Consider the following 25,333-nt stretch of genomic DNA (forward strand, 5'->3'; position numbering starts at 1 on the left):
TAGTCATGACCATAGTTGGTGAGAATGAACCAAAAACTTCAGCAAAACTCACATACCTAATGAATATTTTACTCCTTAAAATAAACATACAGGTTTGTTAAAATAATAAAGTCAGTTCCTGGGGCAGGGGGTGAATGCTTTTGAGTACCTGGCTCTCAAAATTCTCTGCTCATAAGGCTCCAAAATGGCTAACAGTGATTTTTTTCCCCAGGTCTTTTCTGCTGAGGGCCAATATTGCTTCTAGTATCTATATCCTTAGACCCAACATGTAGCAAAAAGGCACCTAGGTCAAAGAGGTGACGGAGCAGTGGGGTGGGAGTAGGTTTGCCAAATTTAATACAGGATACTTTGTTAAATTTGAATTTCAAACAAACAACACATAACTGTTCAGTATGAATAAGTTCCAAATATTGCATGGGACATAATTATACTAAAAAAGTATTAGTTGTTTATCTAAAATTCAAATTTAACACAGCATACATTTTACAAAATATGCCAACCCTAGGCAGGGTCAGATTTGGACATTTGAGGTGGGTGTCCATATGCATGAACACAAGGCCTCCAATGGTATCAAACTAAGTGGGAGGAGGTGACACAGGGAAGACAGGATACATGTGCCAACCAATGCTCTTTGAATTTCCCACATTCTGACACATAGGAATTCTAAACTCAGCCTTGCTTTCCAGGTCATTTTCAAATAAGGATGATAGAATGAACATATTATAATTTTACATTTTGTTAGCTCTTGTATTTATAATGTTTAAACATTTAGATATATGGTATGTGGGTCTCCATTTCCACTCTTGTCCCAGCTCTACAAAATGTCAAGGAGTTAGGAGTGCTGCAGAAAATTGCCCTAAGAGAAGAGGTCAACCGTATCATCAACCACAATTAAAAGATGGGGAAAGTGAGACTTAGAGATGTTATATACAATTTGCTCAAAGTCATTCAGCTAATGGAATCCATTTTCAATGCCAGATCTTTCTGAATATAAAGCAAATATTCCTTTTTTTCTATTACACGTACAGCATGGTGACTACAGTTAATGATACTGTATTGCATATTTGAAAGTGGCTAAGGGAGCAGATCTTAAAGCAAATATTTTTCAATACCAAAAATACTTTACTATTTATAAGTTGATGTATCCTTTGATCACATAATTTAACATGCATGCATAAATCTAGGGCATTTCATGGGATATTAAAGATAGGTACAATGTAAATCCCAATTGTTCAATCGTTGATCCTGAATTTTATGGGCCTATACATTTAATTTTATAAGCATGCCCACATGTGATAAAATTGTGGGTTCGTGTTCTGCAATTCAAAACACTGATTTATAAACAGAGTGCTAATTTGAGTTTACAGTGACCAATGTATTTGGCAGAATAATTACTTGTAGTAGTTCTTCTTCAAGGTAAATGCCAACCAGTGGATCAAATTATGACTCAAAAAATTGCCTGTTTAATGTTAGAACAAAGAGAGGAAATATTCTTCATGTAATATTTCCATTAAGATATGGGAATTAGGGGCTTCCCTGGTGGCGCAGAGGTTGGGAGTCCGCCTGCCGATGCAGGGGACACGGGTTCAAGCCCTGGTCTGGGAAGATCCCACATGCCGCGGAGCAACTAGGCCCGTGAGCCACAGCTACTGAGCCTGCGTGTCTGGAGCCTGTGCTCCGCAACAAGAGAGGCCGCAATAGTGAGAGGCCCGCACACCGCGATGAAGAGTGGCCCCCGCTTGCCGCAACTAGAGAAAGCCCTCACACAGAAACGAAGACCCAACGCAGCAAAAATAAATTAATTAATTAATAAAAACTCCTACCCCCAACATCTTAAAAAAAAAAAAAGATATGGGAATTAATTGTCATATTCCACTCTAGGAACAATCCAGCCAACAGTGCGGAGGCAGTTCATACGCTTTGAAGCTCAACATACCTGGGTTTTCCTCATTACTAAATTAACTACTTAACATCTGCAGGCCTCAGTTTCCTTATTTTATAAAAACAGCCTTCTTGAGATTATACGTAAAGGCTTTAGAACAATGGTGTTATACTGTCGACACATTATGTAAATATTATAGATTGTAATATATCATATATTATATTAAATATTCTTATTAGGCTATATATTGTCATTGTGCTATTTATTATTGTTCTATTTAACAACTTTCTGGCTAACCTGAAGAAACAGGCCGCAAGCAAGCTCCCAGGGCAAAGAGGCGGGTATTGGTTACCATGACAACAGCGCGCGCCTAGACACTTTCCACTCACACGTCGCTGGGGAAGAGAAAAGCTTAGGCTGCGTATTCCGTCATCACTACGCGCTCATTAGGCTTCTCCGTTCCGTTTTAGAAGGTCCCGGCCCGGCTACCGTCGCTCCGCGCCAGGAATTATTTTCGCTTTTCAACCTTTGTTACAGTGCACCGAGGCTGCAAGACCGTAAGTACTAAGGGAAGAGTGATAAGGAGCGAGCGAGCGTTAAAAGAGGTGCCGCAGCACACTCCCACTTCTGAACCTTCCCTGTGTTTGCTTGATCCTATCAGCTTCCTCTCAGCTGGGATCGCGCCGCGTCAACTTCCGGGCGGGTGCCCGCCAGCACGGCCTCCGCCGCTCCCCTCCTTTGGCCCCTTTGTGTCCCCGCAGTGTCGAGGCACGGGCCTTGGCACGTCCTTTTTCGAGGCAGGGAGCATCGTAGTGCAGGGAGCCTCTCACTGTGGGCGGGCGCGCCGCCCGCAGGGGGTTAGCGTGGGGAACGTGCCTGCGCGTGCTGGGGTAAGAGGAGGTTGCACGAGGATCAGCGTGTGGTTCGAGGAAGGAGGGGCGAGGTGGGGGGGGTGGGAAACGAAGGGGAGTGAAAAGAGCAATGGAAAATTTTAAAAGGATACCCGTGTCCACCTGATTGTTGTGGCCTAACAATGAGGCGCAGCCATAATAGTCATCCTGAGCCACTGACATGTTTGCGGGCTCTTAATTGCCTTCGGGATGAACTGCTGTGGCTTTGTATTTTATATTGATTTCATGGCCTCTTTTTGTTTTCTCCCTGCAGATAGTTCATTTAAAGCTCCCATCCCCACGAGGTGGTGGTTTCTACCAATATGAATCTTTTCAACCTGGACCGTTTTCGCTTTGAGAAAAGGAATAAGATTGAGGAGGCGCCCGAAGCAACCCCTCAGCCCTCCCTGCCTGGCCCTTCTTCACCAATTTCTCTTAGTGCTGAAGAGGAGAATGCTGAAGGGGAAGTTAGCAGGGCAGGCACCCCTGACTCAGATATAACTGAAAAAACAGGTGAGTTACAGTGTTGCAAATTGATACAGCATCAAGAGATAGAGAGGTTTTTTCGTTTGTTTTTTGAGGTTTTCTTTTTTGTTTTTTTAAGAAGAAAGGCAGAAGAGCTTCTAATTTTTGTGCTTGATGTCATACATACTGATGCATTGTCCTTCACCATGCCCTTTTACATACAGCTTTGGGACTGCCAAAGGCACCATGTACCTCCAACTGATTATCCTTCCATAGTTGTTCCGCTTTTTTGGGAGTTCTTAGATTATGGCCCAATGATGGAAGCTAAAATCAGAATTTAGGTCAGAGTGGTAGCTAAGGGAGGAAGAACTCGGTGAGTCAGTCCTATGATACACTTTGAGGATGTTACTGCCAGACGTTTACATTCATTCCAGTATTTCTCCAAAAAACATTGATCACCTGCTGTGAGTTAGACTTTATTCAAGGTGCCTGAACACAGCCTCTATGAGCAGATGAAGAGCAGATCACGTTCAGATTTTGCCAACCACCTGACTTCCTGGAGCTCTCCAAAGTGCAAATGAATAATTGGTATTCTTCATGGTGAATGAACCATTTTAAACCTCTTCAGCTAGTTGTCACGGACAGTAGGGTTGGAGAAGGAGCCAAATATTAGCATTCCCATCTTAATCTATGTTCTTCGAGCAGTTAACGATTAGAATATATTTGATCTTTTACTGTGTTTTAGGCATAGCGGTGAGTGCTTCACATCCTCTCATTTAATTTGTACAACAAGCTTATAAGATATTATTATCCACATTTTGCAGAAGTGAGCCCCAGGGAGGTTAAATTGTTAGCAAGTTCGTAGAACCAGAGCTCAAATCCAAGCAGTCTAATTCCAAGTTATATTTTAGTGTTTAATTCAGTAATACCTTTTTTTAGTGCAAAACTCAGTATTTCACAAGCAGCTTTTAAATTTCAGAATTGGTAATATATGTCTTCACCTTTGATATCCCCATTTTGTCTGCTACTCTTCTACTTAAATGTAGCAGTGAGGGCAGAGTCCCTACAAGTAATCATTAGAATAATATTTTTAAATACTTTGGTGTAATTGGAACATGGTGGAACAATTTGGTAGGTTGGGTTAAGTGATAATTAGAAGTCAAATCGTGAGAGGCTTTGTTTATCTGAAGAGTTTTGAGCTTACCTGATTTCAAACCACTGGAGGATTTAAGCACTGGAGTGACATCCCTGTGTGCATTCTTTGAGCAGATATTTGGTTTGCATAACGTGCTGTGGTTAATGTCTAAACATCCAGGTACTTTAATATTTTAACAGTAAATATTTTAATCTGTTTCTTATGTAGTTAGGGCAGGGAAGGCCAGGGTGTAGGCATGGGATTTTGAGTCCTTGGAAGCCTCTGCTTCGTCATTTTAGTTAAATGGGACGTTGGGCAAGTCACTTAGATTATCTGAGATCCACAATTTTTTCACCTCTAAAATAAAAGCACTTTGTAAACTGGAATTCAATGAAATGTTTTAGTTATTTATCAATATTAGTAATGTGAAATTTTTAATTGCTTTTTCAAATCAGAAGGTGTTTTTCTGCGTTCCTCTTTTTTTCCTAAGGAGACTTCACTCCATCTTTCTTTATTGGGACTTTTCATACATAAATTACTCTTAAAATTGAGATTGTCTTTAGAAATCCTATGGTCAGTCTTGATGACACTTGGGAAATATGGAAGTCAGGTTTTTTTCAGGAATGGTGAGGGTTCATCCTACCAGGAATAGAGAGCCTTGCTTTTGGAAAAGATTATTGTAATTGATCCTGTGGATTTTTGAGAATCTTGAAAACGAAGGCAAAGTTGAGACTTTACATTGTAGATCCATGCAAAAGTAGAAGGGCAAAATGATGAAAGAATCTTGTTCTGTAAAAACAATCAGTCTAGCAGTTATGAGTACTATGTATTGTTAAAGGGTAGAGTTTAAAGAGAGAGAAATCATTTAGGAATCTCTCATAGTCCAGACTTAATGATGGCAGTACAGATAGAGAAGAACGAGGTATGAGAGATCACAGTAAGAAAGGGCAAGATTTTACAATTAGGTCGTTGTGTAGGAGTGAGATAAAAATGCATGTTAAGAATTTTAGTTTAAGTGATTGAGGGGGAAAAAAGGTAGTTCTGTACATTAGAATAGGTAAGACGTTGGGCATGCCTTTAAAAATTCACATGAGGGGCCTCCCTGGTGGCGCAGTGGTTGAGGGTCCGCCTGCCGATGTGGGGGACGCGGGTTCGTGCCCCGATCTGGGAGGATCCCACATGCTGCGGAGCGGCTGGGCCCGTGAGCCATGGCCACTGAGCCTGCGCGTCCGGAGCCTGTGCTCCACAACGGGAGAGGCCACAACAGTGAGAGGCCCGCGTACCGCAAAAAAAAAAAAAAAAAAAAAAAAAAAAGGAAAAAATAAAAATTCAAATGAGAATCAAAGGTCCTGCCCTCAATTTAGCAGTAGACCAAATGCAGCTTAACTTAGCATGGGGGAGGGAGATGCTGAATTGCGCATTGGGCCTGTGTGGAGGTCAAGACACAAGTTGGATTTAAGATTACACTGGATATGGACATTGGGAAATTGTCAGTGGGATATGAATATTGACCTTACTTTCTTTATCATCAACTAGTAACTTATTCTGTTATTTTGTGGGATGATGCTATATTTGTTTATTTAAAATAGTTTTAGGGTCTAAGTCAGCTTATAGGACAGAAATTGTATATGGTTAAAATTACCTGTAATCACTCTTTTTCAGTTAATCCTATTATTTTACCTAATATGAGTTAAGATTTAATTTCCTACCCCTCTCCTTCAGTTACTGTGCCACAGATACACTGTTCCTTGAATACGCCAAACCCCATTCAGTCGTTCCTTTTCCCATTTGCTCTTCCATCTGCCTCCAAGACGCTTTCTGTTGATATCTGCTTGTGACTCTGCTTTGTTCCATTAGGGCCTAGTGAAGTGTTACCCTTTTCTAGAAGGTCTTTTCTTGACCACTCTCTGAAGTAGCAACCACCCCCCTCCCCCCCTTTTACTGTACTGTATTTTTCTATATACACTGCATTATATATGTGTCTCCCTTATTCGAATATAAGATCTGTAAGAGCAAAGACCTTGTTCATCTATCCATCCCCATTGCTCAGAACAGTGACTGACTGGTGTATAGTAGGCCCTCAGTAAATATGTGTTGAAAGAAGGTGCTTTGGATGATGATTAGGTGGTATTAGTCCTTTGTACACATTTTTAAAATATTCCTCCTCCTCTTTATGATCTTGAAACAGTGCCGTAGCCATCAGTCATTCTTTAGCCATGGATACTTGAAACTACTTTTGATATAGGCCAGGCTCCCTTAATCCAGCCTTTGGATATGAGGGCATACACTTAACCTGTGGTCACCTCCCCCTGCCTAGATTTATTTTACTCTCACAGTGCCCAGAATTATCAATGGTTATTACTTACACTTTATTTCTCTTTTTTTATTTGACTTTTCTGGAAGCATAGCAGGTTTGGAGAGAATAAAGCAATGACAAATGAGTGTAAGAGGAGAGAACCTGCTATGTTTTATGCGTAAAGAATAAAAAGTTGAGCTAAGCATGATCCTCAAAGGATACCAAGAAGAAAGGACATGTAAATATATATAGGTAAAATAGCACAATGTGGTAACTCATAATAAGGGAAGATATTAAGCAGTGTAGAACCACAGTCTGATTCACAGTGATTAAATTATCCCTTCCTTCTGTAGAGGATCGGGAAAAGTCATAGAGAGATGACTTTGTGTGGACCCTAAGCAATGACTCATTGCTTATTCAGTGAACTAGGGATGGCAATATATGTTGCCTTGGAGTGTGGTATGTAAATGGAATAGGTGAGGTTATCTAGGGAAGAGGAGGTGTAGGGCAGTATAGATGAAGCTGAAAAGATTTAGAAACAAAAACTGCTGGGTTGGGAGGGGCCTATATATGCTGTGCCAGGGAGGATGGACTTTATTTGGCACACAATACAGAGCATGTCGGTATGGGAAAAACATTAATGAAGATGTTGCCATAATTGAAGCCTAACTGTAGGGAAATGACAGTAGGGATGACAAAGGAGGCAGTTTAGGGAAGTTTTATATGATATTTATTTGATGGTATTTGATGATCAGTTAAATGTGGAGGATTTAAAGGTAACTCACATGTTCCTTGCTTGGACAGCTGAATGATTGGCACTGTCAACTGAATTAGGCAGTAGGATTAGGAGGAAGACACCAAAGCATGTTGAATTTGGGTTACTTCTTATATGTCAGTAGCAAGGTCTAGTAGAGGGTTGAACATTGGAGTTTGGAGCTCGGAGAGTGGTCGGAATCTGAGAAATCAACTTGGGAGCCATCCTTGTGGTAGTTACCAAAAAATGTCCTAAGCAAGATACGTGGTAAGAAGCATCAATATTTAATGATGGACAGAGGAAGGGGAACCAATGAAAGATATGAAGGATGACTAGAACAGTCCTAGAAAATGATAATGCCCTGGAAGTGGAAGATAGGAGAGTGTCCAGGGTGGTGTATAGTGAACCGTTTCAGATGTTGCAGAGAGGTCCAGTTGGACCTGATGAGAGACCACTTTCCTTGGAAATTAAAGTTCCTGTTGACCTTTAGCAGTTTCAGTAGAAAGCTGAGGAAGTGAAGACTACTCTTCCAAGACGGGAAAGAGAGAAACAGCTTGACGGGGAAGCAATATCAAGAAAAGATGTTTGAGGAATGTTGAAAATTGAGCATCCAAGGGGAAGAAGCTAGGGGAGAGGAAAAGGATGAGGGAAGGGAGGTATCTGAAGAAAGACATCAAGGGGATGGGAGTGTGCACATAGCTGGACTATTTAACTTGGAATAAAGACACATTTTATCCAGGGGAGGGGGAGTGAAAGAGAAAAATAGATGGGTTCATAGGTTATTATGAGGTTGGGTTGGAGGAAAGTTTCAGTATATGCTTGAAGAATTTCTTTTCTTGATAAAATATATTCAGTCTTCTAAAGCGGTTGCTCTTTAGATGTGGTTGTCATGTAGAAAGTAGCCATTGTTAATAAGTGAGAGAAAAAGGTTTAAATTATACCTGTTATCAAAAAAGATTTCCAGAGAGCAATGCTCTGCCACTTACGGATGGTATGATCTTGATTAAGACATTATCGTTTTTGGATTTCACTTCCTTCGTCTAGATGTTCTCTGAAGTCCTTGCAAGCTGTAAAATGGATAAGATCCTTTGAATGATGAAGCTGAATATACCATTTTAGCCTTATGATCTGTAACCATCAGGTATTCCTCAGTCCTTTTAAAGTGTGTGTGGCCAAGATGTGAATCATCATTATATCTTTGGATAGAAATTTTGGTTTCTATTAGTGTTAGTTGAAAAACAATAATTGGTAAAAGGGTTAGTGCTCGATTGTTCTAATAGAAAGTACAGTGAGTCTAAATGTCTTAAGTACTTTTTTTTTTTTTTTTTTTTTTTTTGGCCGTACGCAGGCCTCTCACTGTTGTGGGCTCTCCCGTTGCGGAGCACAGGCCGCGGACGCTCAGGCTCAGCGGCCATGGCTCACGGGCCCAGCCGCTCTGCGGCATGTGGGATCCTCCCGGACCGCGGCACAAACCCGTGTCCCCTGCTTCGGCAGGCGGACTCGCAACCGCTGTGCCACCAGGGAAACCCTTAAGTACATTTTAAATGTACATTTTTTGTTTGTGTTTTCCTTCTCTACCTTTTTACTTTCCATGCTTGGCTATTTTCTTCAAAATAAAATGTTATATAAAAGAATTAAATGATTACAACAGTATGTAATGAAGAGAGACTCTTCTGTAATCCTCGTTTAGTGTTGGTATTTATTCTTTTGTATTTTTTTCCGGCCTGTATATATTCTAGCTTTTTTTTTTTTTAGATAAAATAGTATTATGTACATACATATCGTAATGCAACTCACTATTAACTAAAAAGTAGATTTTTTTATACTCTCCATGTCAGTTCATATAAAATATACTGTACTTCAATTTTTTTTAGTGACCACAGTGTATCTTATTATACACAGATGTATTATAATTCATGTAGTTTCCTGTTTATAGACATTGGTTGTTTTGGTTTATTTCTTCTTTTTGTTGTTAAAAGAATGCTGTAGTGACCATCCTTTTGAATAAATATTTTTGCCTCTGTACAATCTGTGGAAGAATTCTGGGAAATAGAATTGTCAAATTAGAGGGAATATGAGTAATATTTTAGTAACTGCCAAATCACCCTACACAGAAGTTTTACCAGTTTGCACCACACTGCAGCTTGGTTTTGAGATGTCTGCTTTTTCATACCAGGCTAAAATATTGCAAACATTTTTAATCTTTAAAGGGCTAATAAGCAATTAAATTGCATTATTTTTATTCTTTATTTTAAAGGTTAAGTATGTTTTCATAAATGTTATTAGCAATTTGAACTTTTTCTGTGTTCCTTTTTCTCATTTTCTAATAAATGATTTATACATTTTTTTTATTCTTTTAATTCTGTTTGTTGTTTGTGACAGAGAAGTTTTACATTTTTATATGGTCAGTTTGTTCATCTTTTTCAAGGCTTATGGGTTTTAGGTCCTGATCTGACCTGGTAAAAGATTTGGTAAAAGAAAGCCATTCCCTACCACCACATTATAAATATATTCATCCATATTTTCTTCTATCACATCTGTGTTAATTTTCTTCTTAATTGTAGTAAAATGTACACACATAAAATATGCAATAACTAGTTTTAAGTGTACAGGTCAAAGAGGGTTAAGTACATTCACATTGTTGTACACCCAATCTTTGGAACTCTTTTCATCTTGCAAAACTGAAACTCTTTACCCCTTAAACAATTCCTTCTTACCCCCAGCAATCACCCTTACATCTTCTGTCTCTATGTACTTGACTACCCTAGGTACATTATAAAAGTGGAATCATGCCAAAAAGTGGCAGTCTTTTGTTACTGCCTTATTTCACTTTCTCTAATGTCTTCAAGATTCATCCACATTGTAACGTGTATCAGAATTTCCTCACTTTTTAAGGCTGAAGAATATTTCCTTGTATGTATACCTACATTTTCTTTATTATTCATTTGTGGATGACACTTGGGTTGCTTTCACTTTGGGGCTATTGTGAATAATGCTGCTGTGAAAATGAGTATACAAATATCTCTTCCAGACCCTGCTTTCAGTTCTTTTGGGTATACACCCAGAAACGGAATTGCTAGATCATAAAGGAAACCACCATATATTTTCCACAGTAGCTGCACCATTTTACATTCCCACTAACAGTGCACAAGGGGTCCAGTTTCTCTCCACATCCTTGCCAACACTTGTTATTTTCTGTTTTTTTGTTTTGTTTTTTGGGGTGTTTTTTTGTAGCCACACTGATGGATATGAGTTGTTTTTTTTAATTTTTTTAAACCTTAACTTTCATCTGGAGTTTGTTATAAGGGCTAAAGAAAAGGTGATACGGTTTTCTCCTTTGTTCATTATTTATCATTTACTAGTCACTTATCCCAGAACCATTTATTGACAAATCCTTTTTCTTATATTTGAAATGTCATCATTATAGGCATACCTCAGAGATATTGCGGGTTTGGTTCCAGACCACCACAATAAAGTATCGCAGTAAAGCAAGTCACATGAATTTTTTGGTTTCCCAGTGCATATAAAAGTTATGTTTATACTATAGTCTTTTAAGTGTGCAGTAGCATTGTCTTAAAAAAAAAACAATGTACGTACCTTAATTAAGAAACTTCATTGCTAAAAATTTTTAACCATCATCTGAGCCTTTGGTGAGTTGTAATGTCTTTGCTGGGGGAGGGTCTTGCCTCGATGTTAAGGGCTGCTGACTGCTCAGGGTGGTGGTTGCTGAGGCCTGGGGTGGCCATGGCAGCTTCTTAAAATAGGACCACAGTGACGTTTCCGCATCAGTTGATTCTTTCTTCCACAAATGATTTCTCTATAGCGTGCAGTGCTGTTTGGTAACATTTTACCTACAGCAGAACTTCTTTCAGAGTTGGAGTCAGTCCTTCCAAACCTTGTCACTGCTTTATCAGCTAAGTTTATGTAGTATTCTAAATCCTTTGTTGTTATGTCAACAGTCTTCACAGCATCTTCACCAAGAGTAGATTTCATCTCAAGAAAACTCCTTCCTTTGTTCATCCATAAGAAGCAACTTCTCCATTAAAGTTCTATCATGAGATTGCAGCAATTCAGTCACATCTTCAGGGGCCACTCCTGAATTTTTTTTCTTTCTTTCTTTCTTTTTTTGAGGGGGCTGCTCTGCATGCAGTATTGGGATATTATTTCCCCGACCAGGGATCAAACCCAAACCCCCTGCAGTAGAAGCTCAGTCTTAACCACTGGACTGCCAGGGAAGTCCCAAGGCACCACTTGTAATTCTAGAACATCTGCAGTTCATTCTTCCACTGAAGTCTTGAAGTCATCCATGAGGGTTGGAATCAGCTTCTTCCAACCTCCTGTTAGCTTGATATTTTGACCTCTTCTCATGAATCACAACTGTTCTTAATGGCATCTAGAATGGTGACTCCTTTCCAAAAGGTTTTCAATTGACTTTGCTCAGATCCATCAGAAAAATTGCTATTGATGGCAGCTGTAGCCTTATGGAAAATATTTCTTAAATAATAGGACTTTTAAGTCAAAAGTCCTTGATCCATGCGCTGCAGAATGGATGTTGTGTTAGCAGACATGAAAACAATCTCATTGTACATCTCTATCAGAGCTCTTAAGTGACCGGGTGCATTGTCAATGAGCAGTCATATTTTGAAAGGAATCTTTTTCCGAGCAGTAGGTCTCAACAGTGGGTTTAATATATTCAGTATTTGGTGTTACAAACAGATGTGCTGTCATCCAGACTTTTTTCCATTTATAGAGCACAGGCAGAGTAGATTTAGCATAATTCTTAAGGGCCCTAGGATTTTCAGAATGGTAAATTAGCATTGACTTCAACTTAAAGTTACCAGCTGCATTAGCCCTTAACAGGAGAGTCAACTTGTCCTTTAAACCAGGCATTGACTTCTCCTCTCTAGCTATGGAAGTCCTAGATGGCATCTTCTTCCATTAGAAAGCTGTTTGGTTTACATTGAAAACCTCTTCTTTAGTGTAACCACCTTCATTAATTATCTTAGATCTTCTGGATATCTTGCTGCAGCCTCTACATCAACACTTGCTGCTTCATCATGCACTTCTATGTTATGGAGACAGCTTCTTCAGCCTTATGAACCAACCTCTGCTAGCTTCAAACTTCTTTTCTGCAGCTTCCTCACCTCTCTCAGCCTTCATAGAATGGAAGAGTTGGGGCCTTGCTCTGGGTTAGGCTTTGGCTTAAGGGAATGCTGTGGCTGATTTAATCTTTTATCCAGGCCACTAAAACTTTCTCCATATAAGCAAAAGGCTGTTTGGCTTCTTATTTGTGTGTTCACTGGAAGAGAACTTTTAATTTTCTTCAAAAACTTTTCCTTTGCATTCACAACTTGGCTAACTGGTGCAAGAGGCCTGGCTTTTGGCCTGTCTTGGCTTTCGACATGCCTTCTTACTAACCTTAATCATTTCTAGCTTTTGAAAGAGAGGGATGTGCAACTTTTCCTTTCACTTGAATACTTAGAGAACATTGCAGGGTTACTAATTGGCCTAATTTATTGTTGTGTTTTAAGGAATAGGGATGCTGGGGACTTCCCTGGTGGTCCAGTGGTTAAGACTCCACTCTCCCAATGCAGGGGACCCGGGTTTGATCCCTGGTCAGGGAACTGCATCCCGCATGCCACAACTAAAGATTCCTCATGCTGCAACTAAAGATCCTGCATGCCACAAGAAGATCCTGTGTGCCACAACCAAGACCCAGCTCAGCCAAATAAATAAATTAAAAAAAAAAAAAGGACTAGGGAGGCTGGAAGAGAGGGAGAGTGATGAAGGAAGTGGCAGGTTGGTGGAACAGTCAGAACACACATAACGTGTATCAGTTAAGTTTGCCATCTTATATGGGCACTGTTTGGGCACCCAAAACAATTACAGTAGTAACATCAAAGATCATTGACCACAGATCACCATAGCAGATATCACAATAATGAAAAAGTTAGAAACACTGCAAGAATTACTACCAAAATGGTGTCAGTAAACTTGCTCAATGCAGGGTTGCCACCAACCTTCAGTTTGTAAAATGCACAATATCTGCAAAGTGCAGTAAAAAAAGGTATGCCTGTAGTGTAGATTTTGGTATGTTTTTGTTGTGTTTTGTTTTCTTTTTTTGTGGTACGTGGGCCTCTCACTGTTGTGGCCTCTCCCGTTGCGGAGCACAGGCTCCGGACGCGTAGGCTTAGCGGCCATGGCTCACGGGCCCAGCCGCTATGCGGCATGTGGGATCTTCCTGGACCAGGACACAAACCCGTGTCCCCTGCATCGGCAGGCGGACTCTCAACCACTGCGCCACCAGGGAAGCCCTGTTGTTTTTTCTTCAGTAAAATGTTGAAGAAAGTTTAACCTGAAAGTTTAAAGAAGTGGTTTCTTTGCTTTTTCTTTTCTTTTTTGTTTTTTTAATTTCCAAGTGACTGAAATTTTGCTTCAGTGTTCTTATTAACATTTACTTCCAGTTTCACTTTTTGTGATAGGAGAATGTGGTCTGTAGTATTTCTTCTTTGATGAATTTACTGAGATTTTCTTTTCTGCCTACTACACAATTTCTGTAAAAGTTCTAAGTGTACTTGAAAAGAGACATAATCTAACTGTAGATTTAATTATATGTCAAATAATAACGTTTTATTATTTATATCATTTTTTTCAAACTGGATCACAAACATGTCATAAAGTCAGTTTCTTGTATCCTGACTAAATGCATATAACTTTTTTTAATGGAGTAGAATAAATAGAAAATTATCAAAGTATCACTTACAATAAAGCCTCTGAGACCTTTGTTTCAGTTATATATGTCTGTCTAGCAATCGATGTGTTTAGGGTCATAATCTACAATGGGTCTCTTACAGTGGGTTCCAATCAAAAATGTTTGAAAAACATCTTTCTGTATCTTAATTGTTTTTGTTCTCTCTTCTCTATTAAGAATTTAGACAAGAGAGTTAAAGCCTCATATTTGTCTCTATTGACTTTCTGCTTTATGTATCCTGCATTGTTTATTCATTTCATTATTAGAATGCAGTTGTACATGTTAGTTATATTTTTATTGTAGATATAAATTCTGTTATTAAAAAGTACCTTTTAGGTTTAACACTTTGACATTGTCCATTATTAATAGCATGACTTTCCTTCCTTTACATTTTTTCTTTTTATCTTTATCTTTTCTTTTGGCCTAAACCTGAAATGTTTCTTCTTTCTCATTTTATCTTAGAGTAGTGTATTAGAAACTACCCTTCAATCTTCTATTCAGTGTATACTTTGTCTTTTTCAAGAGCTTTCATCAGAGGTAGTTTGACTTATCTGAGATGCTAAATGTCTTTCCCTATCTACTATGGCATTCAAATTAAAACAGTCAAGATTTTATAATCTATTATTTTGGTAATTAACCTTTCAAGGAGGCAAATATATGATGTGCTTTACTAGGTATTCAAAAGAACTGCCTTGAAAGTCAGTTGCCATGTTGGAGAATTGAACCATGTAGAGCCATATACAATTAGAATATCAAAAATGGCACACTTACATAAGTCTGCAGGACAGATATAAAGGTTTTTTTGTGTGTTTGTTTGTTTTTGAGAACTGGGTGTCTTTCTTTCTTTCTTTGGTTGCACGGGGTCTCTTAGTTGCGGCTTGCAGTCTCCTTAGTTGTGTTTCGCCAGCTCCTTAGTTGCAGCATGCGGGCTCCTTAGTTGCGGCTCGCAGGCTCCTTAGTTGCAGAATGCGAACTCCTAGTTGTGGCTTGCATGTGGGATCTAGTTCCTTGAGCAGGGATCGAACCCGGGCCCCCTGCATTGGGAGCGCGGAGTCTGAACCACTATGCCACCAGGGAAGTCCCAGATATAAAGGTTTAAGTGTTTTCATTCTGCTTTGGGAGATCACCTTTATTTATGGATGACCTTTCATAATCTCCCAGTAGTGATTTTTTTGTTTGTTTTTTTTAGTGGTTCTTGATCTTGGACCACTTAGAAAGGTAGAATCAGTGGCAGGTTTAAATCCTCATTTTGTTTCATGGTAGACTTAGATATGAGAATGGGTAAAAATATACTGGAAGAGTTTGGGATATAAAATTATCTTCTCATGCATACCACTAATGGGGAATTTCATTTGGAATTACCCCCTGGAACCTTGGAATCTTCTTGCATATGGTAATGATGTAGGTTCCCATTGCCTTTGGTAGAGAAAATATCATTTTCTGTCTCTAAAACATAGGATTTTTTATTGTTTTTATTTGAAAGGATAGCTGTTTTCCCTCATGTTCCTTTAGCGTTTTGTTTATTCCTCTCGCATGGCACAGATTACGACTCACGACATTGCTACTTACGTACATGGCTACTTGGCTCCTATTATTAGTTTCTTTAGGGCAAGTGGAACTGTGACTGGCCTTTATTTTCCTTCAATACCCACCACGTCCTGGCACAGTGCCTTCAATACAGCAGGCATTCAGCAAAGTCAGAATTACGTAGTAACCCGTGTCTTTATATTGTTTCTACTTGTCACCGTTCTTTCCTTCATTTCTATATTTTTCTTTTTTGCTTCCTTCCTGTCTCCTTTGTGGTGCTGCTTACAAGTGCTTGTTTGCTTTGGGTCACAAAGCATCATTGCATCAGGAGTATCTTTTGGACCATTGGCTTAGATATTTTTGCTGCTGTTTACTTCCAAAAATAGTCCAAACAAATCTAAGCATTTCAGCACTATTCTAATTCCAGATTATTGACTATATTGGAAAATTGATATTTTATATAAATAAGCTCTTACCGTTTCCCTTTAGTTTTCAAAGTGTGGTCTGTGAACCTTTGAGGTCCCTAAGACCTAAAAGGGTGTCCATAAGGTCAAAACTATTTCATAATATTAAGACATCACTTGCCTTTTTCAGTATATTGGTATTTGCACTGATGGTGCAAAAGCAGTGGTAGGTAAAACTGCTAGTGCCCTAGCATGAATCAAGGCCAAGATTCCAAACTGTTCTAAACTGTCATTGTATCCTTAAAATTTTTAAATACCAGCTTCACTTAAGAATGTTCTTGATGAAGCAGTAGTTTTTAATAAGATGAATATACAATCTAGTTCAAGAAACTCTAGTTCTCCTAGTACTCATTAATAGAATTTTTAGACACCCCCCACCATGCAGTAATACATTTAAATGGCCAGTTTGAAAAGCTTTTTTTTTTTTTTTTTTTTTGGCTGCATTGGGTCTTCATTGCTGTGCGTGGGCTTTCTCTAGTTGCGGCGAGCAGGATCTACTCTTCACTGCAGTGCATGGGCTTCTCATTGCAGTGGCCTCTCTAGTTGCGGAGCACAGGCTCTAGGGTGCATGGGCTTCAGTAGTTGCAGCACATGGGCTCAGTAATTGAGGCATGCAGGCTCAGTAGTTGCGGCACGCGGGTTCTAGGGTGCCTGGGCTTCAGTAGTTGTGGCTCGCGGGCTCTGGAGTGCAGGCTCAGTAGTTGTGGCACACAGGTTTAGTTGCTCCGCGACATGTAGGATCTTCCCAGACCAGGGATCAAACCCGTGTGCCCTGCATTGGCAGGCGGATTCTTAACCACTGTGCCACCAGGGAAGTCCCTGAGTAAAGAAGCTTTTTAAAGAAAAGTAGACAATCCAAATCGTTTTGCGAAAGCCCTTTTCAAGTATGAGAAAGCAGGACACTTTTGTTAAACTGTTAAAATGATATGCATTAAGTTTAGGTCAAATTTTTGATACAGTAAAGATCTAAGTTCTTAGTTTTATGTGTGATTTGTGACGTATCAGGAATACTATGTAAAAGCAGTGTCCCTAGTACCTTTATACTTATTTTACAGGAATTGGACTATAATTTTATTACTTTACATAATTATCAGAACTTGTAAATGTCTCCATACATATATGACAGTTAACATAGCTGTGATTTGTTCCAGAGCAGAGTTTTTCACCTAAGGCACACTCAACATTTATAAAATTGTTCTTTTGGAACAATTTTGTGATTTGCTTTTCAGTAATGTTGCTAGGACTTCATTGCAGGAAGTAAAGTATTTTTTAGTTCACTCCAGGCGATTGGTTATATAGGCCTTGGTTAATGTTATTTACAAATATGACTCAGGAGCCTTATGATAATGATAATTATCATTTCATGACAGTTAATGGGGGGCGAGGCCAAGAGTTTTAGGGGGGACTTGAGCATCCCCCAGTTTTGGTGTGGGGGGCAGGGAAGTCCTGGAACCAGTCCCCTCAAACCTCACAGATACTGAGGGGTGATGGTATTCACTAAATCAAGGCACTGACTACTTTTACTTTAATATGAATTTCTTAAATCTGATCTCTCCTCAAGTGTATAACGGAGAATAATTTTAGAACTCAGCCCTTTGAAGAGAGGAGACCTCAATAGAATGCTATACTCATTTGTTTTCCATAGACGGGTGATGCCAACTTCATTAGTTTGTGAGGGCTCCCGTAACAAAATACCACAGACTGAGTGGCTTAACCAGCAGACGTTTATTTTCTCCCATATCTGGAAGTTAGAAGTCCAAGATGAAAGTGTTGGCTGGTTCAGTTTCTTGTAAGGCCTTTCTCCTTGGGCTGCAGGTGGCCGCCTTCTCGCTGTGTGCTCACATCACCTTTCCTCCATGCACACACATCCTTGGTGTCTCTTATAAGGACATCAGTCCTTTTGGATTAGGTCACTAACCTAACTGCCTCATTTTAAGTTAGTCACCTCTATGAAGGACCTATCTCTAAATACATTACCTTCTGAGGTACTGGGGGTTGGAACTTCAACATAGGAATTTTGGAGGGGACATAATTTTGTCCATAACACCAACATTTGTGTAAGAGCTAATGTTTGTTGAATACTGGCTGTGTGCCAATTACTGAACTAAGTGCTTAATACATGTCTTCTGATTTTATATGCACATTAGCCGTGTGATTATTGGCATCTCTGTTTTACATCTGAGGATGCAGAGACTTAGAGAGGTTACGTAACTTAGCTGAGAGATGGGATTGAAATTCAAGTTGTTTGGGCTCTAGTGGCCATGTTCTCTTAGGCAAGAACTGGGTACTAGGAAGCAAAAGCACAGAGAGAAAAGGGTTAAAATATAAAATACAAACCTGTTTTGCAGCGTCCACTAAGTTCTTGCTAGTAAGTAACCTGTGAATTGGAAAATCATTTAATGCCACCCCTGGTTGACTATTAATTTTTTCTTTAAAACTTGGGAGGGATTTTTGGTTTTGGGATGGAAACAGTGAATGAAGCTAAAGATTTTTAGCACATGATTTGTAATTATCAAAAACAAATCTGCTTTATTTTCAAGTTATTCAAAATCCCTTTCTGCTTTTTCTCTTTTGCAGAAGATTCTAGTGTTCCAGAAACCCCAGAAAATGAAAGAAAATCAAGTATATCATATTTCAAGAATCAAAGAGGAATTCAGTATATTGATTTGTCTTCAGATAGTGAAGATGTTGTTTCCCCAGATTGCTCCAGTACAGTTCAAGAGAAAAAATTCATCAAAGACACAGTGATTATAGTGTAAGCAACTTAATAGATTCATTATATTTGCATGTATAAGACTTTTTTTGAGAAAAAGTTACTTAAACTGAAAATTTTTGATGTCTTCCCCCCTTTTTTGCCTTTTCCTGACTGCATCTTCATCATTTTTCCCTAACTTAAGAGATGTAGAGAGATGTGCGTGGGTGTGTGGGTGTGTGTGTGTGTGTGAGTGAGAGAGAGAGAGAGAGACTCTGGATAACTGATTTTTTTTTTCCAGCTGGGCCATGCACTGTGGGATCTTAGTTCCCCAACCAGGGAGTGAACCCAGGCCACAGCAGTAAAAGCACCAAGTCCTAACTACTGGACCACCAGGGAACTCCCATGGTTCTGATTTTCAATGAAAAGTTCAGTGAGAGCAAATATTTAAGTTTTTCATTCTCCATAGATAGAGAAATTATTTTCACAAGTACCTTCAGTCCCCTGTAACTGCTTTCTGATTTGTTCTTGAATCCTAGAGTCAAATAATTTTACATTTTGGGGACACATTCATTGAGCTAGCACGGAGCTTTGTATGTTAGATAGAAAAACAGTAAATAAATTAAAAATGCAGTATGTCAAATAATACATATGATGGGCAAACAGGAAGGGAAATACAGGGTTTGGGGCCGGGGTGAGGGCATGGTTTCTAAAGCACATGGTTGGAAAAGGCTTCATTAAGAAGATGATACTTGAGCAAAGACTTGAAGGAGCTAAGAAAGGGAACCATGTGGATATGGTGGGAGGGGCATTGGGAGTAGCCTGTTTAATGACCCTGAAGTAGTATTTTGCCTGTTTTTGAGGAAAGTGAGTGGGGGCGGTTGGGGGTAGTGGTGGCTAATGATGCGAAGTGAAGCACCTAAGGTCAGAAGGTGAGGAGTGGGATAGGGAAAGAGCTTTATCTTGTTAAGCCCATAGGCTATTTGGCTTTTATTCTGAACAAGATGGGAAGCTAAAGGAACATATTGAGCAGAGGAGTAAAATGATGTGATCTATACGTTTAAAAGTTCTTAAGGCTATAGGGGAGTCGTAGTAGAAGATGAATGTTGTTGTAATAACCAAGGCAAAAGATGGTGGAAGCTTAAACCATGCTAGTAGCTATGGGAGTGAATAATAAGTGGTTAGCTTCTAAATATACTCTGAAGGTAGAGCAGAGGGGATTTATTGATGGATTTCAAATGGAATGGGAGAGAAGGGAGTCAGGGATGACCCTAAGATATTTGACCTGAGCAACTGGAAGGATGGAGCCAAGCCTAACTGGGATGAGGAATGCTGCCTTGGGTGCAGTGGGGGAGCGCCTCTTGAAGGAAAGATCAGCAGCTCGGTCTCGGACGTGCTGTGGTTGAGGAGACTCTTAGGCATCCGAAGTGGGCTTGTCAGGTAGGCAGTTGGATTTGTGACATTCGGGTTCTGGAGAGAGGTCAAGGTTCCACGTCTGAATTTATGAGTGGTCAGGATACTTGATATTAAGAGGTACATGGTTAGATGAAATCAGTAAGAGACACTAGTGTAGCTGGAAAACAGAAGATCTCTTAGTTGAAGGGCTTAGGCCAGGAGAACTCTGGATTTTAGGAACAGGAGATGAGAAGAAACTTACAGGAGACTCTTAAGAAGGAGCAGTCATTGAGGTAAGAAAAAAGTCAGAAGGCTGTGTGATCAGAAGCTAAGTGAAGAAAGTGTGGCAGAGGCGCAAGAGGTTAACACTGTCCACTCCCAAGATGAGGATTTCCTCTTGAAATGAACTTCTCTGTGTACATAAGCCCTGATGAACATGGCTTTATCCTGAACTTCACTCTGAAACAAAAAATAGCGATGATCCTGTGCGGGTAAATCCTGAGGAAAACTGATATATTAGCACTCCAAATTTTACTTTTTATTTTGAAAAGAATTTAAACTTACGGAAAAGTTGCAAGAATAATCAATTTCCACATCCTTTTAAAAAGATTAAGATTCACCCATTGTTAACATTTCCCCACATTTGCTTGTCACCTTCATAAAATAATAATTAGAATTATTACTGAAACCTTTGCCTCTAATAATTTCACGTTTATCTCCTAAGGACAAGGTCATTCTCTTACATAACAAGAGTAATATTTCTTTTTTTTCTTTTTTTTTAAATTTTATTTTTATTTATTTATTTTTGGCCACACCTCGTGGCTTGCAGGATCTTAGTTCCCCGACCGGGGATTGAAGCTGGGCCCCATGAGTGAAAGCTCTGAGTCCTAACCACTGGACCGCCAGGGAATTCCCTCCAAAAGCAGCATTTCAAATTCACAAATACTGATTAACATTGGTGCAGTAATATCATCTAATATATAGTCCGTAGTTAAATTTTACCAGTTATCCCAATAATGTTCTTTATAGTAGTGCTACTCAGAGTACTGGTTTATCAGTAAGGAATGTGCCCTAGAATGTAAATCAATGTACTCATTCCTTCACCAAGAAAGTCTTGTAATGAAAAGAAAAAAAAAAAAAAACTGAACTAAGCAATGTGCTTAGCAATGTAGTTGTTTTTCCTTCTGTTTTAAGTTCCTGTCATGGACAGATAACAAACAGTTTCATTTTGAGGACTAGCAGTCAGTCCATGGATCATATTTTGAGTAATACTTCATAGTAAAGTTTTTTCCAGCATCATACATTGGGTTTAGTTTTTCATGTGTCTTTAGTCTCGTTTAATCTGAAAGTTTCTCAGCCTTTTTGATTCTCATGATAATTGGCCTTTGAAGGTTACAGGCCAGGTTTTTTAGGATGTCTCTCAATTTCTGCACCCCTGTTGTTTCTTCATGATTAAATTTAGGTTAAGTGATAAGAGTTACATAAATGATTTTGTGTCCTCCTCAGTGTGTTATGTTAGGAGGCACACTGATAACCAGTTTGTCTCATTATTGGTGAAGTGAATTTAACCACTCAGAAGGCTGCCAGGTTTCTCCTATAAAGTTAACCGTTTTCCCGTTTTTAATGATTAAGTAATCTCTGATGAGATACTTTAAGATTGGGTAAGGATCCTCTTCCTTAGCAGACTTCCCTTCAATAGTTGTAGCATCTGTTGATGATTCTTGCCTGAATCCGTTATTACACTGGTAGTTGTGAAATGTGGTATTCTAACTAGCATTCTAGAATTTATACTTTCATTATTTGCTATTCTACTATAGATAGTTTTCCCTTTTCTCCTTACTTATTTGTATATTTATTGAGCACAGTAAATACAAAAATGGAATTATAGGTGCTTTTTTGCTCAACTGATTATAATCTACTACTAATTACTCATTTTGATGCTGAAATTGCTCAGTTTGGGCAGGTGAGGGCCCCTTTACATAGCCTCTGGTTTTGAGAGGTTCCTATCATTTTTTGAGCCTTTCCCTTCTGGCGCAAGATGTTGCAGACTAGTGTTTTCCCTACTCCAAGCCTGAAATTAGAATTAGCCATTTCTCCAAGTAGCACTGGTTCCTTTTTAAAGGAATGGTATTTGGAAATGTGTGGACTAGTTGTGTCCTTTCTTTGCTATTGGGTGAAGCAGTGGATTATGTCATTGCCCTTTTAGCAAGAATGGGCTAGGATATAAGAGAACAAGAGAATGTTGTTTGTTTGTTTGTTTTTTAAATCATGAGTTTATAATAATATATTTCATTCTAATCTACTACTACAAGGCTCCTCCTTGCCTCTTCTCTATATTTCTTTCTCTGACAGTGAGAACTCTGCTTCCACCAATATCATTATATTTGCTAATTTGTTCAATCACTCAACGTACATAAAATAGTTTCAGAATTGCTGTAATCGTGCTTCTTGACCATTAAGCTCACTAGGAGTTTAAGATTTGTTTATAAGTTTTATTTTGTCTTTAGATGAGGGTATATCGTTACAGTACTTGGCTTATTTATTTAAATTTTTCTTTTTTATTGACTTGAAATATAGTTCAGTTCATTAATTTCTGTTTGTATTCCTTGTAGGGTTTTTCCCTTGTCCCTTTTTAAAAAAATTTTACTTTCAAATATTTAAAATATTAACATAGTTCCAAAAATTAAAACTCATGTGCAGTGTGCTTAGAGAAGTATTAACTTTCTGTCCTTCTCCTTCCGACCCCTTCCTCCTCCCTCAGAACCAACCAGTTTGTTTAGTTTCTAGTCATAATTTGTTTTTCTTTCGTTTATCTTTTCTTCTTGTTTCCTACACAGAAGATAGCACTGTGTCTTGTATTGTACACAATACAAATGTACATATATATGTACATTTATTCTCTCTTTTGTTAACTTAGCAGTATATATATATCCTGGAAATCATGTCAGCTCATAAAAATATTCTTTTTCACAATTCCATAGTACTGCATTGTGTGCACGTTCCACAGTTACAGTCAGTACCCATGCACGGGCCTTTTTGGTTATCAGGATTTCTTAACCTTGACACTGTTGACCTTTTGGACCAGGTAGTTCTTTGTTGTGAGGGGCTGTCCTGTACGTTGTAGGATATTTAGCAGAATCCCTGATCTCTACCAGCTAGATGCCAGTAGCACCTCTCTAGTCAAGACAATCAAAATGTCTCTAGACATTGCCAAATGTCCTCTGGGGGCAAAATTGCCCCCCCTCTTGAGAACCACTGATATAGATGATAGAAACTGGCAATTGTTGCAATCTCTCAGGAAGCATTAATAGACAAGAAGGAGCTGAAGACGGAATCCTGGGTAATACTGGCAGTTCAAGGAGGTGAAAAAAGGAAGAAAGCCTTCTACAGAGATCAAGGACAGGCTAAGAGATCAAGGGAAAATCAGAAGTAATGATGCTGCAGAACCCCTGGGGTGAGGGTTAGGGTAGGGCTGCCTTTTCAAAGAGCAACAGTGATGGGAACACAGAGGAGAAGACAACCAGTGAAAGGTTCTGGGTGTTCTGGTTTGTGTTTTTAAATCACGTTTGACATTTTAGAGGGTATTATTGCCCTTAGGACAGTTTCACCAAAGTGACGGGGCGGAAGATATAAACCAGTAAGTTGAGAACAATATAGGAAACGCTGAAATAGAAAGTCAGCCTTATAAAACTGTGTAGGAGAGGAGAGTCTGCTTCTTTCACTGCTGTGTCCACAGTGCCTAGAACCCCTGGCACACTGAATGAAATGCAGTCTTGAGTGCATTGTAGGCTTGGGAGGAAGAGCTTAAGGAGAGAAAAGATTCAGGAAGGAAGAGGGTAGACAGTTCAGCAGGGCCCTGTAGGGAAGTACAAAGGGCTAGAATGAATCCCTTAGCACTGAGAAGGGACTTCAACAGAAGGGAGTAACTTGATCTGAGACCAGATGAAAGAACACAAAAGGGTCATTCTTGTTCTTGTAGATTTTTTTCTTTTATTTTTAAAGCTTCAGTCGTATAAGAAAATAAAATAATAGCTAATAAACACTTACATATACCACCTACCTTTTAACAATTTTAAATGTTTTCCCTTGTTTCATTATTTCATTAATTATTATTATTAGCTGAAGTATTTTAAAGTAAATTAAAGATACCCCAGCATTTCTTCCCTTAATACTTGCTGTACATCCCACTTCCAAAAAAACAAGTACTATTATCAGTGAACAGTTCTCCACATCATCTAATTCGCAATTTATATTCAGATTTCATGTGTTTTGTAGCTAGTTTTTCAAAACAGAATCCAAATAAGGTACATTTACTGCGTTTGGATGTCATGACTCTTAACTATCTTTTGATCTTAAAATAGTCCACTCCCCTCCTCTCCTCTTTTTTAAGGATTTTAACTTATTGAAGAGGTCAAGTCTTTTAGACAAAATAGACTTTTCTGATTGTTTCTTCATGATGGTATTGAATTTATTCCTCTGTTATTTGTATTTCCTATAAATTGGGCATTAAGTCCAAGGCATGATAAGATTCATTGTCAACATGAAGACTTAACTACATCAAGGGCACCTAAGTTTGTCCCATGGAATGGTGATGAATCTGATCACTTGGTTAAGGTTGTGATGGTCAGAAGAGCAGGACCTTTAAAGTGGTTGTCCAGTACAGGAATGGAAAAGGCTTCAAACCTGAGAGCTTTCATGTTCTCAGTGAACTAAGACACAGAATCAGTTAGGGAGCGTGAATGTAGTGAGGCAGAGTGAAATTCAGAGATGAGTACATAAGGAATGAAAAGGCTGGGTGTAATGGAAAGGGAGATACATGTAATTGTCTTCAAATATTGAAGGCCAGACGGGGTGTTAAAAGAAGAGATTTATTTTACCTTGTTGCTTTAGAACGGTTTTTCAGAGCAAGGTTCAAGAAGTCAGCCTAGAATCTTGTTAAAATACATATTCCTCATCCTTCACAATCTGTTTTTATATGTTTTCAGGGGATTCTTAGGCATAACCGGTGCCCTAACAGGTACAGCTGAACTAACATGAATAAAGTATAGAGAAGTTATTAAAATACAGGTCCTGGATATGTGT

General features: G+C 38.9%; 1 protein-coding gene across 3 annotated transcripts in view; it reads left to right on the forward strand.

Annotated features, from left to right (window-relative positions):
• The first annotated feature begins 2,316 nt into the window (after nucleotides 1–2,316).
• SMARCAD1 (SWI/SNF-related, matrix-associated actin-dependent regulator of chromatin, subfamily a, containing DEAD/H box 1) overlaps nucleotides 2,317–25,333 on the forward strand; it is a 71,698-nt gene continuing 48,681 nt past the window's right edge. For 2 of the 3 annotated variants that reach the window (XM_060115166.1, XM_060115181.1), the window contains exons 1-3: nucleotides 2,583–2,772; nucleotides 3,047–3,285; nucleotides 18,742–18,919. In XM_060115166.1, coding sequence (XP_059971149.1) covers nucleotides 3,096–3,285; nucleotides 18,742–18,919 — 368 coding nt within the window. In that variant the 5' untranslated portion in view covers nucleotides 2,583–2,772; nucleotides 3,047–3,095. Of the gene's footprint in view, nucleotides 2,440–2,582; nucleotides 2,773–3,046; nucleotides 3,286–18,741; nucleotides 18,920–25,333 lie in introns of those variants that run through there. The other variant, XM_060115172.1, reaches the window with a different exon arrangement.

The sequence above is a fragment of the Mesoplodon densirostris genome, chromosome 1 (assembly GCF_025265405.1).
Source record: "Mesoplodon densirostris isolate mMesDen1 chromosome 1, mMesDen1 primary haplotype, whole genome shotgun sequence".
Lineage (NCBI taxonomy): Eukaryota > Metazoa > Chordata > Mammalia > Artiodactyla > Ziphiidae > Mesoplodon > Mesoplodon densirostris.